Source organism: Pagrus major, chromosome 21 (genome assembly GCF_040436345.1).
Source record: "Pagrus major chromosome 21, Pma_NU_1.0".
In the NCBI taxonomy this organism is placed as follows: Eukaryota; Metazoa; Chordata; class Actinopteri; order Spariformes; family Sparidae; genus Pagrus; species Pagrus major.
In genome coordinates this window covers 22,998,259-23,016,761 of record NC_133235.1, presented here as the reverse complement: position 1 = coordinate 23,016,761, position 18,503 = coordinate 22,998,259, and the positions used below count along the sequence as shown (strand labels likewise).

Sequence of the window (18,503 nt, the reverse complement as noted above, 5' to 3'; positions counted from 1 at the left end):
CCACAGGGTCCTAAAGACCAGCCAGAACAAAAGCTGCTGTTGAGCTTCTGCCAGCATATCAGCCAGACTGGAAATATGAGAACATTTGGCAAAACAAAACACAGCCAGAGAGGCTTTTTTTTTTTAACTAGAGTTTCCTTTCGGTGCACTTCATTTCACTGTTTGTTTTTGAATGTTTACGGCTTACAGCAAACTGCTGTGTCACCAGATGTTTGAACAGCTTTTTACAGACGGGAGTGTTTTGTTTTTTTAGAATGGAGACCAGACTCAAGTGTCCCTGCAGCTAGAAAGCTACAAACTGTTTAGGACTTAATCATTGTGTTTAAGACCAGTGAGTGTTTAGAGCAAGCTGTAAGAAATTAGCACCAGTGTGTTATGGGATGTCTGCTCGCTTATTATCAACGCATGTGTTGAAAGAAATTCAGACTCCTGAGTGTTGAGCTTCAATCTATCTAGTGATGCTTTACTTGCAGTCCCATCCTGTCACCTTGTTCATTTGGAAAATCCACCTACTTGCTTTCTTGCAGAGAGCTAAAAAAAAGATAATTACCACTCTCATCTGTAGAGTAAATGTAAAGCTACAGCTAGTGGCCGGTTAGCTTAGCATTAATACTTGGGAAAAGTCGGCCTGGCTCAGTCTGAAGGCAGCAATTTGTCTACCAACATGTTCATCAGTGAACTTTAGAGCGGACAGAAGCTAACAGGCTGCTAGCTGTAGCCTCATATCTTCCACAAATCTCTGCAGAAAATAAAGAAAAACTCCTCTTTTTTTAAAGTCTTGAAGTCAAGAGTCACAGAGCCATGTTGTGATAAAAATAAAAGTTTTAAATGTATCAATAAAAAACACCAGGTTCAGTAAACGTGATGTTTTACCAAATCAGGTGCATTACAATATCGCAGTTAACAAAAGGATAAAACTCCTTGAGGAAATCTACAAATGGCATTATGGACAGATCAACCACATTTGAAAACAACATTACATCTGGGTACAGACATCTACAAAGTGTACCATAACAAGTTGACCCAGTGCGTCATAATCTGAAGACATCAAAACAGTTGCCATTTAAAAATAGACACTTCATAAAATCAAAGAATTAGTAACATTGAAGACTGGATACTCGAAAAGGCAGGTCAACATTATTTACCAGTACATAAACTAGTCAGATTTATTATGTTACACGTGCTGCCCAGCCTCAGCAGCTCTATTCTTCAGTGTCCGTGTGCTTTTTAGTTCATTTTAGTCACCAACAGACGGAAAAAGGGGAAAAGATATGACATGGGCTATAAAACAGTGTTACAAAAGCCGATCCCTTCTAAAGACGAGAGGAAAGACATACCCTGCCATCACCAGCTCATAACTACCAAAGATGTCATTAACCTTGTCTTGTTTGTTTTAAGTTGACCAGCCAACTTTAAACCATTAAAATGCAGGTTAAAAATCATCTGAGTGGGGGAGGAAGAAGAAAAAAAAAAATACAGTACTAGTTAAAAGAAAAGATAAAGTCAGGTAGGGCAGTGGGAGTCAGTCTATGAGTTGTGGATTTAGTAATCCGCAGGTTCATCCCCTTCCTCGCTCAGCAAACAGGTGCGGATCAGGGCCTCGGTCACGCCGTACGGGTCGCAGTTGGCAGACGGGCGGCGGTCTTCGAAGTAGCCCTTCTTCTCCTGGCCAACTTGGCGAGGGATGCGGATGCTGGCGCCGCGGTTGGCCACGCCTGCGGAGAATTCGTTGATGTTGGAGGTTTCGTGGTGGCCGGTGAGACGACGGGCGTTGTCGAGCCCCCCTTTGGGGTCGTAGGCACGGATGTGATAGCGGTGCCTCTTCCCGAGCTTCTCGATGGAGTCCTCAATGGCTCTGAAAGCAGAAACAAGATTCCCCGTCAGAAAACTGAAAACTCACGAACAAAAAACATTAGCAGATCTTTTCAAATCATGATGCCTTTGACACTCACTTCAATCCGCCGTCTTCCCTCATCTCCTTTGTGCTGAAGTTTGTATGGCAGCCAGCACCGTTCCAGTTGCCAGGGATGGGCTTGGGGTCAAATGAGGCGACGACGCCGAAGTCTTCACAGACGCGGTGCAGGAGGAAGCGAGCCATCCACAGGTGATCCCCCATGCTGATCCCTTCACAAGGTCCGACCTGGAACTCCCACTGAACACAAAACAATTCACCATTATAAGTTACATTTTTAACTGGCTGTCAGAACCATAAAACTATGTGCAAAGTCCCAACATGGATTAAGTTTTTATGATCATTACCTGAGCAGGCATCACTTCTGCATTTGTGCCACAAATCTGGACTCCAGCATAGAGACAAGCCCTGTAATGGGCCTCCACAATATCTCTACCATAGGCCTTGTCAGCTCCCACGCCACAGTAGTATGGACCTGCATTAAATAAGTTAACAGTTAAACAAACCATCCAGGCATTGATTCACGCTTTCATGCATCTTTCAGACTAGCTGCTTACCCTGTGGTCCAGGGAAACCATTAGACGGCCAGCCGAAAGGGTGTCCGTCTGTGCCCAGGATGGTGTACTCCTGCTCCATGCCGAACCAGGGATGCTGGTCCTCCACCATCTCCATTATTTTCTTACATGTGATGCGAAGGTTGGTTTCTGCAGAAATAAAACTCAGATTAGAAGACGAACACCAGACTAACAATCAACTACAGTTACATAAAAAGGCAAATAATCTCCAACATGCAACAAGTTAAGAATTATTGTGAGATGTCCCCTAAAGACAAACAGTGAAAAAGAGGAGTAAGCGCTTCTTTAGGATGCATCTGTCACCCCTAAGCATCTCAATGCCTGCATGCACATGAGGATGAATGAGTGCACGCATGAGCAAATGAGTGCAGTGTGTCACAGCGAGGCCTCTGACTGCACACCTGCCAGAGATTTAATCTCTCTGTATCAGAACTGTTGGAGGGAGGCTCATTTCAGGCTAGATCACATGCTCGTTATGTAATGTCCCGTCTGCTTCATGTTGAGTTTTTCTCTTCCTGCTGCTACAGTATCTAATAATGAGGATGTTTTACCTTTTCTCACAGTGTTGTACATTATCCCATCCCTTATATCTTAAAAAGTTTGCACACAGAGCTTCTTCTGTTACCTGCAGCTTTGCCGTTGTACTTCTGCACCTCACACAGGACCAGTTTGTTGGGGTCTTTGCGGAATGGATCACGAAATATGGCAGCAGGGATCAGATACATGTCGCTGTTCGACCCCTCAGCCTGGTAAGTGCTGGAGCCGTCGAAGTTCCACTCAGGCAAATCTTTAAAAAAAAGACGAGGAGGTATAAAAACACACACACTGCATGGCTTTATGAAATCATGAGGATATCGCTCAGGAAGGCTGCTTACCTTCAATGCTTTTGGGCTCAGAATCCAGCGTCCTGGTTTTACACCGGAGCCCCTCTCCGGTTCCATCAATCCAAATGTACATGGCTTGGACCTTATCCCCCTGAGGGAGATCCATGTACTGCTGCTTCACAGCTTTACTCAGCGTGGCACTGGAGGATGTGGCCATCTTGATATCTCCTACTATAACACACCTGAGGAGAAGGAGAAGCAGAAGAGGAGATGAGATGCAGGTATGAGACCCAATGTGCGCTCTGGATGATCACATGTTGCGTAACATGTGTTGAGGCGAGGGGGTGAACACAAAAACAGCACCATTGTCTCATCTTCCAGAATGGAGAACGAGTTGAGGATGTAAAAGAAGCCACGTTTCTAGTCGTTTCTCCAGTTTGGAAACAACAAAAAAAGGGGGGAAAAAACAACTTGTGCACGACTATTAAATCTGATGAGGCGAGCCCGCAAAACGAAAAAACAACAACCTCATGTACTGTACACGGTGCTGTAGCCATGGTTACAAAAGCACGGTGAGGAAATATTACATCATGGGCTTCCTCGTCCATCACCTGCTGCCTACAACTACAACCACGAGCCGGTAAACATTCAGAAACGTCTAAAAACAGGAGCTGAAGCCACTGAACAGAGATTTAACAAATAAAAAACAGAAAGTCTGGAACAATGAAAAGTCTGGCGCGAGAAGTTAAGAGAGGGAAGAAGAAGAAGAAGAAGATAATTACCTGGAGAAACGAGGAAATTGAAATAAAAACTAAAGGACAGAGAGGTCCAGTGTGTCTTGGTTTGATGTCTCGCTTGTGTCGCTCTCATTCTCCGGTACCGACTAGTCCGGGTCCGGCCACATTTATAAGAGCAGGAACTGGGATGTCGCGTCTTTGATTGGTCGGAGAGTCGAGCGGCGTGTTTGCTCGCGAGCTGATTGAAGGCGGCACGCGGGCAGCTCATTGGACGGCGCTTGCAGAAGCGGAGCCGCGACGCCCTCTAGCAGCGGCTCGGCCGCGTGCGTGGCCGTGCGTGACACTCTCACACTGGTGTGCTCACATGATTTAAAGAAATTACAATTAAAGCATAAAAAAAAGCGTCAAAAGGAGCTGACTTGGGGTTTTTTTTTTGTTGTTGTTGGGAGGAGACGGACTCGACCGTGTGGGACAAAATGTACAACATCCTCAGCAGCACAAAGGCGAACAGGTACCGCTCAGTCCGAGGCGACACCTTGTGGTGGAAATCAGCTGCTGCAGGGTGCACTGGTTTTAATGGGAGAGAGATTATGTAATCCCACCAAGGAACCACCGTCTGCTGCCTCGGATGCCCACGTGTGAAAATGATGTGTGACACGCACCCGTAGCAATACCTTTAAACAATCAATAACAACCGCCATTAATTAATGTTGGTGGGATTTATTGGTTGCAGCATGGAAGACAAACATGCTTTGGTTTATTAATGGCACAGTCAGCAAACTTTATGGGTCGACTGTAATCGTCTAGTGTTGGTGTCCAGTGTTTATATAACCTTAGACCTCCACTGCACCACAAATAAATACGAGGATAATACTGAGAAAAATAGGTTTAAAGTTTAAAACTGGTTAGCCGAATTGTGTAACAGATGGATAAATCAAATTGTGTGTTCATGTTGTGAAGATAAAGCATTCAGCCTCTACACAACAGGGCTACGTAGCAAAAAAACCTTTAAACCTTAAGGAGGTCTGGGGCTGAGATGGTCGTCACAGCTAGCTACATTGCTTAGGCTAGGCTAGTAATTGCTGTAGCAGGCACACCAGTTGGGAGAGAAGATGCACTTAATTACTGTTTGTCATGGTGGGATTTAGCTAGGCTTGGCTCATGACACTGTATGAGATAAAGAAAACGATTAAATGAGGGATTTTTCAGTCGTAGGTTAAGAAAGATGATACTTTAAGAAAAAGCTAGCTAGCTGTAGCCTAGCTATCTCACTAGCTAGCTTAATGGTAGTTTTAACTTCGTATTCTACTGTTTACAATCCATTGTACAGTTATGCATCGTGGTCATACACACATATGACAATAATACTATTAAATACAGTAAAATAAATGTCAAAAAGCCATATTCTGATCAATACCAGGGTGCTGGTCCTTTAAACAAAAAAAAGCGGTTCGGCTTGTGGACTTGGCTGTGAAACCCAGTTCCTGTGGCTTCAGACCAAACCTAGAAGAGAAAAGCCCTTTCCTCACAGATCTTTTATGACGTCCTGCGATCCTGTTCCAGAAACCATGAGCCTAAAAAGGAAAGAGATGATTAGTCCAGAACTTTGTTTAAAAAATTATCTTGAAAATGCCTTAAAAAAAACAACAAATGCATTTGATACCTGTAGACACCTTGTTTACTTAGTCTTCCCTCTTTTCAATTTCCCCAACTCTGACACAGAGGTGAGGCAAGGCAGTCAGAAAATATATAATATAGCTGTGCTGAAAAATAATTTTTCCATGAATTTGATGGTATCAGCTGGAGAGGAGACAGATCTCCTGACCTCAGTGCCAAAGAGCATGAAGGTGTCACCTCAGGCCTCTACTTCTCAAGAGATCTACCGACCTCGTGGCATTAAGCTAGTTGTGAACCTTTAGGTAACTGTAGGTGAGGGTCGTGCTGCTGGGAGGCATGAGTCTGTTGTTGTGGTTACCCTACATGAGAATGAGGAGACAGCTTTGTGCACATCAGGAGTAGATTGTTGAAGGTGAATACAGACATTGATATTAAGAAAATTGTTGAGTATGCATGAAAACATGCTTCCCTATCAGACCTTGTCCTGGGATATGAACGCTTCTCTCCAGGATCATCTGCTGTTACACTGGCTGGGGCTCTTCTGATGGCCTTCTCTTAGCCCTCCAGGCTGAAAACACCATGCTGCACCATCTGGAACCGTGCCTTGAGCTTCACACGTCTTTGAACAAGCATCTACAGACAGACGATGTCCCCGCCAAAGCTCTGCAGCAGGCTCCGACCGACGATATTGTTGCAGTGTATGTTGGCGTTGTTGTGAATCATTAGAGGCGGAAATGAACCTCAAATGTAAACATGTGTCTTATCATCCTGCAGCCCCCGCCGGCCATATTGTGCCCTGGATTCAAACTGGTGAGCGGGAAGTGTGCCAACCCGAATGCAGAAACAAAATATTAGTATTAATATGAACAGACTCTCCCAAGTATGAAAGATACAGAATTACTTTTCAATCCTTTGGCATCAACCGTGGATAAATCTGTTGCTGCGCCCTTGACCCATTTGTTCTTTGTTTGGCTTGATACCTCCGTCATTCACTGTATATGGTATACTTTATGTGAAACACTGAAAACATGACACAAAAGGATCCTCCTGAGCAATGTTTTTGTTCTGTTTTGCAGTTCAGTGGGTGAACAGCACCACCTAATGGACTCAGAGCTCCAGAGCAGCAGGATGAAGTTAAGGATGAAGGTTGTTTGAGGTTTTTCTGTGGCAGCTTGCTCTTTGCAAAGACAAGTAAGACCAAACGACAAAGTAAAGTTATACAGTATTGTAACACTACAAGGTTTATGTGTCTGTCTGCTACCCTACAATCTGAATCGCTCCATCAACCACATTAAGGTTGGCAAATAACATCACCTCTGACCCAAACAACGCACTACACAAAGAGTATGTTACCATAAGGCCAAAGATACGTGGTGCAACGACTCAACAAGGACAGACTGAAGCGCTGAGTATCAGTCTGTCCTCAAATTAAACATAGAGCTTAATCCCAGACACGTTAAGGCTAAATGTATGTCGTCCTCTGTGATTGAGATGTGTCCTTTGTGATTCTATGTGTGTCGTCTGTGATTGTATTGTTATGTTGAATTGCATGTACCCTCGTGTGAAATGTTTTGTCTTTCACTTGTAAGAAGACAGATTTCAGATCCCGGTCTGTCTAGGTGGTGGTCTTGTTTTTACTTATGTAGGTCGTATAGAGGCATCCTTTTTTTGTAATCAGAAAAAACTCCTTATGATTACAGGAAGCAGAAATAAAGTTAGTCGAGTACAAAAAAACAGCATAAACAGGGGAGAAGAAATGCGACAATTCCTAGAAAACTTCCTGCAGCCTACTGTATTGTCATCGTCGAAATAAAAGTTATTTAGAGGGTTTTTTGACTTGCGGCGATTTTCCTCCGAATGCTGTGAACGGCTTTTTCCAGAAGAGTTACGTCAACGAGATAGTTTGTTTTGCTTGTTACCAGCAGGGGCAAAAAATCCAATGCGAGGGAGAAGCCAAAAGTAGTGCTGTAACTCTGCTAATGAAACCTAATGGCTTCAATGCTACTCCAAACACTTTATAATGTTACTGTGGCTCGTTAGCAAACAACAGCTAACCACCAGCGAACCAAGACTGGTGACAATTATATAAATGTGTCTTTCTTTTATTCAGTGGAAGAAACAAAATGTCCAACATCCTTCATTTGGCCTCCTACTGGAGGTCAGCCACCAGCGACAGACTCAGATTCAAGCTGCAATATTTATCTTGTCTTTTTTTTTTTGTATGTGAGACCATCTCAAACTCAGGATAATGTGATAAACGTGCTGTGCTATAGACATTTCCACCAGAACACGTCGGTGCAGAGTGTGAAACTCGCTGATACTGTGGGAATCTGATGTGACTGTCGGAACGAGTCTTATCAGTACGATGACGCTCGTTTCACGATAGAACTGAAGCGACTTGAATGAGTTTTGCTGCGTTCACATCTTATCTTTTGTCCCCGTCTCACCTTAGCACACTGATTATCCACGATGTCAGATAAACATGTCCCGGCAAATGAGTGACATCATGAAGGAGTCTTTCTGAAGAGCGACGAGGACTCGTCTCTGATGCCAAGAATGATGCAGTATTTTCCGGTTTCATCAGCATTTAAAGGAGGACTGGACGGGGAAAGAGCTCCCGCTACATCTCCGTGGGTGGGACTGTGATTCATTTTAGCGTGACGCCCTCTGTAAAGAGCCGTGTTTAACTTTCACCTCACGAAATATGATCGGAAGACTTGAATCTGTTAACGCGTGTTTTTTATTTCAACATCTTGTCGTGGATTTAGAAAGGTTAAAATTTGTCCTCCAGCCTTTATATCTGGAATATATGTCATTTAACAACATGAAAATCAACATGCAAGAACTTAAAACTTGCTTGAGACGAGTGATCATCATCAGCAGCAGTGCAAACTCACCCTAATTTATATTTTGACTTAGTCAGGGTTACTAGTTTTTGTCAGACGAGAACTGTTTTGTGAACTTTCTGTACTTGGTTGGTGCGTTCATGTGCTCATGGGAAACGTGACCATCTGTGATTTAAGTCGACAGCCAGAGAGCCAAACTTTTAATTGATTGATGCGTTTCCCAAAACACTTTCAAATTACGGCTTTTTTGGCAACAGATGCGCTGTTCAGATCCACCTGACCGAAAATTCAATGTTTACTTGATCAGTTACACTTATCTTTATTTAAAAAGAAAATATGATTACAAGAAGCTCTACGCGTCGAGCTACACAGCGTTCACATCTGGGGAATAGAGGAAGCTGATATTAGACTGAAAGAAAAACTTGAATCTTGATGTTGGATCAGTGCGTCCCTACGTTTAGTAAAAGAGAGTCTCCTTAAATGATCTGCAGTAAAGTCTACACAATTTGTAGTTAATTATCCAGGAGCTTGTTAAAGGCGCTAGTTTATTTCTTTAACATGAGCAGTAGCTGCTATCGTAGCTTTAGCAGCTGCAGTTGTTGAGAGTGTGTCTGAATTGGGAGCACAAGCGAATAAATAACCTCTCTTCAAATCAATTTGGGATCTCAGGACTTGGAGAGACTTTGTTAATGCTGGACAAGCTGTACGGAGCTACTTCTGCAACGCTGTTTTGCTGTGAAGCTCCAGAAATGTTTTGTGGACTACACAACTTCACCTGACTTTCCATCAGCATGAGGTTGAGTAGATAATGGCTGAATTTTCATTTCTGGGTGAACTGTTCCTTAAAGTATCTAAAAGTCTAAGTAAGTCAGTAAAAGCGCTCGCTTGTTTCCTCAGTGTGAGCAGTCACGAACAATAATGACTCAAATATGCCTGTCAACAGGGATGCTGGGTGTAGAGATTCACTTGATTTTCCAGCAGAGGGCAGCAGCGACCAATCAAAAGACTTCATCTGACAGAATGAAGGTTTCTGTCACGCTGTCTATTTTGAACAGTCGAGCAACTAACGTGGGATTTTACCCCTTTAACCTGTCAATGTTTCTTAAATGGACTCATGAAATCAATAAGAAATAGTAAAGAACTTCGTACAAAGCCCCCAATCTTTACAGTGTGATTATAATGAGTATAACAATTATAGTTATTCACCATTCACTTGTCAAAATATAATTGAGGGCCTCTATAGGAGAAGGTGCGGGGTACAGTGGTGTTATTTTTAGCAATGATGTCGATATAATGCGTTACGGAGAGATTTTTGAAGACAGATGCAAATGAAGGATGTTTTTGACCGTGGAGCTGTGTTGTATACATGTACTGTATATCCTCAGAGAATGATTATGAGGTAAAAATGCAAAATAAACTTTCTCTCCACACTGTCAAACTCCTTGTTTGCAGCTGAGAGGCTGATGAATAACCCCCGCAGACATTTTACGCCTTCACCCCACTCAACCCTTTAACAATTAGGCCCCTAACCCCGGCGATCCCTCGGCCGTCATATATCATCATGTCCTCTGCAAACCACAGGACAACACTCTACCTTAAAAATTAATAAGGCTGACAACATACTTGTCGCTATTTCAATGCCCAGCATGTCCTCTGTGACTCATCGGTTCAGCTGTAAATCAGGCCAGGAGGAGCCTCGAGGGATTGTGTTCCTCTAAAGCTCCTTCAAAACACTTTATACGAAGCATCAATAACCAAACACTTTGCAATAACACTTATTGGCACGGTAGCATGAAATACTATTGATTGTTCAAATGAAAATCAGCAGGAGCACCAGCTGCCGCTCGGATTGTTGTGATTTTTGTCTATATTCTCTGTGCGGTATCAGCGAGGATGAAGGCAGAGCAGCGTGAGGCATCATGGGTTATATTTAATCCAGCCCGGCTCTTCTTTGGGATAATAACTTTTTTGCTCCATTCCAGGACTTGTCTGTCATCTTGACATGGCAATATCTCCCAACTCCACCGTTTCATAGTCAGTTTCATTTACTTCCAAATACCATTTCACACCCTGCTGGTTTTAACTAGGTATTATACAGCGTGTGGGGAGTGTGCTGCAGATTGAATCGTGACAGAGACAACAACGTTTCTGCTGAAAAATAAGTGAATATTGTAAGTGGCAGACTATATATAATGATTTTTTTCTTTTTTTTTTTCTTTTTTTGCTCCATTTTGTTGGCATGAATTTGTGTGTTTGTCATCTTGGTCTCTTGAAGGGATGTCTACAGCTGCTTTTATTTGGTTTCTGTATTTGTACATTGAGACTGGTATCAAAACGGGGAACAGTGAACACAGAGTTCATGCTCCTGTGAACCACAGTATCGAACTGTTTATAATAATGGCTGATATACAACATTAATATGGTTAGTTTTATTGTTTTTTAAATTTAAAGTGGGGGAAATCAGCTAGCCTGGCTCTGTCTAATGGTCTTAGACACAATGTAAAGGTACATAAACCAGAGTGACAATGATAAGTAGCAGTAACCTGTTCTTTTTGTCTTTATGCTAAGCTCAACAAACCTTTTTCTGACCGTAGCTTCATATCGAACAGAGCGATATGAGAGAAAATGTCAAACTAGACTGAACATTTCAACATAGCGTACGTTTGTGTATCACATGCAAATTAAAAATGACATGTTTCACTTTCAGAATTGAATCAATTTTGTCCGATAACGTTTGGAAAGTCTAGAAGATCTGCACGATTTAAATTATTTTATCCCATTCAAGTTAGCGGAGGGCTAAACCAGAAGTTAGCCACTCGGGCTGATGGAAGTCTTTAGTATGCACGCTTTATGTGCCGCATAATGTGGAAGCTATGCGGTAGATCCAGGTAATTTTACAACCAGGAGGTCAAACTCTTTTAGCTTCATGTCTGCAAACTTTGAAGACCGGTGCAGTTGTCATGAAAAGAGAAGAGACAATAGCTATAGACTGTAAACATGTTTATTTCTGCTGTTAATTCTGACATTTAAAATCGGGGTCTTACGGGTATTGACTTGCTTTTGGAGCCTCAAGTGGCCGTTGGAGGAACTGCAGTAGTTGACACTTCACGTTCGCTTCAGTTTTCATCTACACAGTTATCCGCTGCGTTAGTGCAGTAATGTAGAAAAAGATTTTTTTTTTCTAGAGAGTAGCTTCGTTAACAAGTAATGCTAGCTAGCATTAGCCATACTGTTTAGGGTGTAGGGAGCAGTGAATAGGTATATTTCCTAAAATGTCACATCCTTTAATAATTGCTTTGGCGTTTGTTTATGCTGATGTGTCATCACAATTAGACATTATTTTTATTGTTTTGGCTAATGCCCTGTTCTTAATTTGTAGCGCTCTTGTGTGTACTGCCGTTAAGTGAGAATATTTGGGGTTTTATTTATAAATGAAAGCTTTTTCTTCTGCCTGTTGAATTTATTCTGGAGCTTGCCCTGTTCTCCCATTTTCAGGAAAAACAAATGCCACTTGTTTATGTCACACAGATAAACTGAACTACAACCAAACCAAGATAAATTCTAATCTACTGTTCACAGATGTTGTTGCATAATTTACCTTCAGTCTCTCTCTCTCTCTTTCTCAACAATGAAGAGACAGGAATGTTTTTGTCATTTATTTATTCTCCTCCAGTAATAGCCCTGCTAATGCCCACAGGGGCCTCCATATGGAGAGATTGCCCACGGTTGTGTGCGCTGTGATGCCAGTAGGTGGTCCTGCCCATGGCTTGGTGGGTGAGCATGGTGTAGTCCCTGCTGCCACTGCCGCTGACATATCAGAGCTGTTTATTAAGAGGATGACAACTCTATCAAGCCCCATAAGCGGGCCCTCGTGCACAGGAGTTCTTTTGTTACTTTCAGGGAGGGTGTCATCAATCTTTCTGCCATACTACTCTCTTGAGCTGTTGATGGCAAACACGATTCCTCCCTTTCTGCCTGGCCTCTCCCGCCTCGCAGTCTGGAATCAGGCGTGGTGAGGGGGATCGGGGAGATAGGAGGACTTTCCCCGAGAGTGCCTTTTCTTGACAGGCGACAGAGCGGACCGTTTGGACACCAGGGGTGGATATATGGGACCATGTAATGAAAAGACGTTGACAGGACCTGCTTGCTCTGTAATGAAGGTCCTCTGGAGCTGTGAATGGATGCACACATCTTTCACGCTTTTGTCTCCCTGCCTTTCCCACAGAATCTATCTCATCCATTTTAACCAAAAAAGAAGGTGTAAGAGAAGCATCCCGGAGAACAGCTCACAGTGTCAAACATTTACATGCAACGACGTGGTGTGAATTTTTAATGAAACAGCAACTAAGTTGATTTACACCCACGATTGGTAGCTAAATCCCCTCTGCATCAGCCCAGGAAGGTGCAGTTGAATGTTCAGCCTCTTTCCTCTCTCTGTCAGTGCTACTCAAGACTCAGCGTAGCTCACAGAGATGGACTATGATGTATGTACTCCACTTTAGCATTGGCTGAGGTCACAGACTCCATAAATGTCTTAGACAAGTCTGATATTTTAATCTCTTTTTAGTGAGGGGATGTTGGGCCTCTGCCCAATCAATACACAGGGCAATAGCCTTGCCAAGATATCTCATGGTAGCTTTTCATTGTTCTGTCTGGAAGCTGAAATGTCAACCACAATAGCACTGCTCAAACTGAAGCTGAAATACGGCCGTCTGTAGTCAAAAACATCATCTTTTATGATCTAGAAGCTTCTGACAATAATGAACGCTGAAATCGTCGATCGCAGTCAGAAGATGACTCTCGTCTGAGGGAGAGGGGGCAGACTGACACCTGAAAATTTCCTTTTTTTTTAATTCTCAAATCAAGTCCAATCTGTTTAATTCATCAGTCGACAATAGCCCAAAAAAGCTAGAGCATGAGGAGGGGGGGTGGTGTGCGGCTGCCTTTGTACGCACACACAGCCAAAAATATCAAGACACTCTCTCACATTAACATTGCTAATTTGTTTGCCAATGGTTTCCAAGGCGCTGAATAATTGGCTGTGAGATATTGTTTGCTCAGGTGTTCCGCATAATTGAATTCTGTATTGAAAATACTGTGGATGAATGTTGGGAGAATACTGAAAAGAAATCCTGCACTTTGTGATACATTTTCTTTGAAATGGAGCTATTGGTGTAGATTAATTCTCATCCCAATAGCGACTAGCGATGATTGCGGCACATTAATTATCTGGCTAATGTATAAAGCACACACGTTTTGAATTTTAAAACAACTTAACTCATGTTCACCCGATTCCAATTAATGTCCCCTTGTTGGATTTCCTTTTGTGGATCCTTTTAGAGATGATACGGTTTCTCTGCACATGACGACCTTTTGAAACTCACAGATTGATTTCATGCATCCATTATTCCGCAGAAACGCTGCCTTTGTCAGCGCTCTGCTTTGAGCTGCATGCTGATAAGCCCCGCTGATGTGTGTTGCTGTGCAGGCTCAGCCGATATGCACATGTGGAAGTGATATAGCGTCCAGCTGGACACATGTGTTGACAGAGCCGGATGATGTATTTGATCATAGTTAGTGGTGGGGAGGGTCTCGGTCGGGTTTGATTCAGCTGCCTGACGCTGACCTAATGCCTTTGCTCAATCAGTCACCTTGTCCTCCCCTTGACTCCTCACCCCGTGATCCTTCCCTCCCACCCCGAAGGACTCAAGAAAAACAACCCAAGTGCTCAAGACCCTCCCTTTGCTCAAACCCCTGTCTGGACTGAAATAAATTAGATATGAAATCAATGCTGGGTCCTCAGGTTGTTGTTTTCTCAGAGCACTCTGCACTCTTCACCGTGGTGTAGCACAAAAATCTGGGCCCTGTTCAAAAGCAGCCTCGGTGGGACCTCCTCTCCTATTAATACATCCATTAAGCCCGCTCAAAACAATGAATCAACAAGTAAACATCTGTGTTAATGGATCGCTGAAGGAATGAGTCCAAAAACCTGGAGTTTAGTGAGTATTTTTGCTCTTCCAGTTCCCCTGTTTAATTTGCTTTTGGTTAGATGCCTGAAATTAGGCAGTTACAGATTTTTTACATTTTGTTCTACAACATAAAATATGTCGGTGAATACATCACTCAATAATTGTGAACAATTTGCTAAACGAGACTCGGACATTAAAATGCTCAAAATGTCCTGACTTTCCATCAAAAATATCCGGTGGACACTGGAAATCGTCTCAAGGTCTCCTTTAAAAATATTCACTGGTGTCAGAGCATGTTACCTGTTTCTACTTACTGCATCCACTTTGATGCTTCTTCTATAAACTATGCGTGGGGAGTCTGACGATGTCCCGACACAACCAGCCGACCTTAAAGTTGAGAAAACTCAAAAAGACATTACAGCTGGTGGCCTTATTTAATTTTTTGCTGTCTCAGTGTCTACAGTCTTACAGCACTCTTCATTACGTCAGGTCTCTTCACCAAAAACAGCCTATTCAATTTCTAAATCTGTGTCATCTGGTTCCTTCATTGTTAATAGAGCTCCTCTTGTGCCTGTGTTTACCCGCCTGTTGTTTGTGTGTCTGAATGTGTGTGTTCGAGTCTCCGGTCTGATAATCAGTGACAGAGATGTTATAGGAGTGTGACAGAGTTTTATTTGCCATAACTGACATCTTCATCCCATCACTTTCTCTTGTTTTTTTTCGCAACTTACCAAGTGCTGGCATCTGCGGCGTTTCCAGGCGGATACACTGCAGTGGACTGGGAATTCAGAGGATTCAGACAAGGCCACAGCAGCTCAGGCAGGTGGAGAGAAGGAAGAGCTGTGCACATAAGCAGCACAGGAAGAGAGGAGAGGCGAAAGAACGAGAGAGACGAAGGGAAGACTTGTTTTTTTGTTGCTTTATACTTGAAGCGTTTAGCAGACTGTGCTGTCAGATTCAGAGGTCGGAGGGGAGGATTGTATCGACGGGTTTTATTCGCAGGTCACCAGTTAAAAAGAGAAAGAAAGTAGAGGAAGCTTGTGATGTAGAAAAGCACGATAAATCACTACGTACAGTTTGCCCTGCATGAAAAACTGAATCGAGGCTTTAGACATCGCTGAATATGCGGCTGATTTTCACATAAATTCCTCCATATTTGCTTCCTCAGCTAACACGTCCAATTTAATTTGGCCCGCACAGCTTTTTGAATTGGATTTACATTTGGAATCATCATCTAAAGGCAAAAACCTCGACTCCATTCATTTGTAAATATGTTATGATTTATGGATAACACGATTGGCATTTCGAGACTTATATGACTAAAGCGACCCTGCGAGAAGATTTAATAATGTAATGGACGTGAAATCTGCAAACATTGCAAATACTGAGCTTATGACCGTAAACTTTTCAGTATCCCGTACATTCAATATTTAAAAAAAAGAAACACAGGCATCGAAACAATGTTATGACACTCAACAGACAATGAAGAGCCTTTAATTTAGTTTGCAGTATTCAAATCAACACCCACTCGAGGCACTGACAGACACATGTAAACTACACATGCACACGCATTTCTCTCTTCACCACACACACCGCTTTGTACTGTCACAGTTTGTGTATAAAACCAGAACCATAGGTCATGTCACGTTCTGAGCTGATGTGAGACATCCATCATTACTGAACAAAAGCAGTTCTTGTTAACAGACTGATGGCACGACATTAGCGTTTGTGTTTGAGTTGACATATTCTCGCCGTCCAATGAAAGCCGTGTTTTTTTTCTTCCCCAAAATGTCAACTTTTCAAGAAATAAGATATAATATATAAAAATTCTACATTAAAATGTCATGACCTTCCCCGATGTTATTCAAGGCAAGGTTGCGTTTCATCCCAAAAGTTAAAAAGTCTCTGAGCTCTCCTCCCCCTCGGTAAATGGCTCCGGATCAGAGCGACTCCGGGTGTTGATTCCTCCAGAAGGTCTTGGCTCTGCACCTGACTCCTTCCCCCAGAGCTGGCCTGAACAGCGGCTACGCCCCCGTTCTGTTTTGAGCTGAGACCCCTGGTAGTATCAGACATTACACATCGTGTGAATAAGCTTATTGACCAAGTGTGTCTTTAGATATTTTAGTTGGATTTAAGATTTAGCTCAAGGAGAAGGGGAATTTTCTCAACTGCCAGGATGAAACAAAAGGTTAAAACATCCGTACACTTACCTTCATTGGTGAGGTTAAAGCTTTTAATCACATAGTGCGCCGTCAGAGCACAGCTGTGACCTGAAGCTAATACATTCATTTGCATTTTTTGCATTTAGCACCTTTTTGTCTTGTGGTTGTGTGTAGCACCTTTGAAAACCCCGAAAATATTTTTTTAATCCTTTAATTTATCTGAAAACACAGATTCAAAAAGAGTTTGGACAATTATGTGCTGCATCCTTGCTCGTGAACCACTGAGCCTTTTCGAGGATGCCCCTTTCATACCCAATCACGATACTATCACCTGTTACCAATGTAACCTTTCCCTGTCTTTTGTCGCCCCTGTCCCTTCTTGTGAAACACGATGAAATAAAAGTAAAAAAAATAATAAATATATTTGCTTACAGGTTTTAATTGAGTATATGTCAAAAAGAATTAGCAAATGATGTTTTATTCCTGTTTTTTACGCGGCTTGCACGTGTAGCAAACGCTTTGTTTTTGCAGAATCACGTCCTTCAGAGATCCTGTATGCAGCCGACTTGTTGATAATGACATTCTTTACATGTAACTGAATGGATGCTTCACGTATGCTAAATAAAAAGGGTGTTGTGTTTCGCAGGGCAGTTTGCAGAGGCTTTTCAGTTGCCAGTGGCCCATGATGCCTGACCCCTCCCTTTCTTTGTCACCGCTGGCGCTGTACTCTGTTTTCTCCCATCTCTGTGGCAACCAGCGCCGCATGCTATTGTGTTGATGTTTGTCCACAGCTAAGGTGTCGCCTATGTGTTTAATGGACCTCCCAGTCCGCTTCAGTGTTCGCTTCAGAGTCCCCCAGCTAAAGCAGCGCGGCTGAGCCCTGCCACTGTTTGTCCCTGGGTGTCAGTGAGTCGAGGCAGGGTGGGGATGAGATAGGGCTGATAATGGCTGCTTTGTTCCTTTGCTAGATGTGTCGAAGCTGTGCTCCTGTGGACCAGGAGACGCCTGGTCAAACAGAGACACACAAAGGCTCTGGAAACGGCTGGCCGTGGCCCATTCTCCACAGTCTGCCATGCTGCCAACATACACCACCTTCTGCAGCCGCGCTGAATTACTACCCTCACAACCTTTCACACATATAAAGGCACTCTTTCACCCAGTGGGAACTCTGACATTTGCTTTTTGTTGGATACAAAGGATTTTTTAATACTACGTTTCTTTAGGTGATTACTCTGAGGCCATATACACCATTAGAAGCAGTATGGGAGCTCTCTTTTGAAGGGCATTCAATTTATTCACTCGTAAAAGCTACACAGGCATTACTTGATTCAGTCGAGCTTAAGTCAAGATTGATGCTTTTCCACCGCCTTTGATGTGTAAGTGGTGCATTCTGCTTTTAAGATATTATTTTCACTTGATAGATTGACAAAGTAGGTCCAAACCAGCCCCGATACCAGCACAAGTGTTCCACTTTTTCCATTACTGGACTTTTAACTTTTTGCAGAAAGGATTCAGGGCTGCAACAGAGAATAGTTGTGTTTTGTAGTTCTGGGGAGGTAATGGTGAATTTAGCAATCAAAAACAGTGAAAAGCTTTTGGAATAATCTCTAGAGCTATTGTGCCACATATTCTCATCCACCGGCTGGTGTTTTAACCTCTTTAGCATAGCCCCTCGAGGAAATGGGGGGATATGATTAGGAATTCGTTAGCGGGCTTCTATTTTTATGCTGATGACATACTTTCTTCTCCCGGGCTCTCAATGTTGCTGGCTCTAGACTTTCTCACTGTCTTTTCTGAACTAGATCAGCTGTTTACCACCATGTCGGAACGTGACATGAAGTTCACTGACTAAAGCAGCTGC

General features: G+C 42.9%; 1 protein-coding gene across 1 annotated transcript; it reads right to left on the bottom strand.

Annotated features, from left to right (window-relative positions):
- Window positions 1-804: 804 nt before the first annotated feature.
- Window positions 805-4,291, bottom strand: glula (glutamate-ammonia ligase (glutamine synthase) a). The gene is made up of 7 exons (XM_073490593.1): window positions 4,094-4,291; window positions 3,363-3,553; window positions 3,113-3,274; window positions 2,470-2,616; window positions 2,260-2,387; window positions 1,953-2,152; window positions 805-1,855 (listed from the first exon to the last, which is right to left on the bottom strand). Exons 2-7 carry the CDS (start codon window positions 3,526-3,528, stop codon window positions 1,543-1,545), a joined length of 1,116 nt encoding a protein of 371 aa, XP_073346694.1. The 5' UTR covers window positions 3,529-3,553; window positions 4,094-4,291; the 3' UTR covers window positions 805-1,542.
- Between the last annotated feature and the right edge of the window lie 14,212 nt (window positions 4,292-18,503).

What these genes read in the sequence shown, in the direction of transcription:
- glula (XM_073490593.1), bottom strand. Translation starts at nt 3,528, where the DNA reads ATGGCCACATCCTCCAGTGCCACGCTGAGTAAAGCTGTGAAGCAGCAG. An exon ending in GTACAACGGCAAAGCTGCAG is followed by an intron (nt 2,617 to 3,112) that starts GTAACAGAAGAA and finishes TTATTTCTGCAG; the next exon opens with AAACCAACCTTCGCATCACA. An exon ending in AGGGAAGACGGCGGATTGAA is followed by an intron (nt 1,856 to 1,952) that starts GTGAGTGTCAAA and finishes TTCTGCTTTCAG; the next exon opens with AGCCATTGAGGACTCCATCG.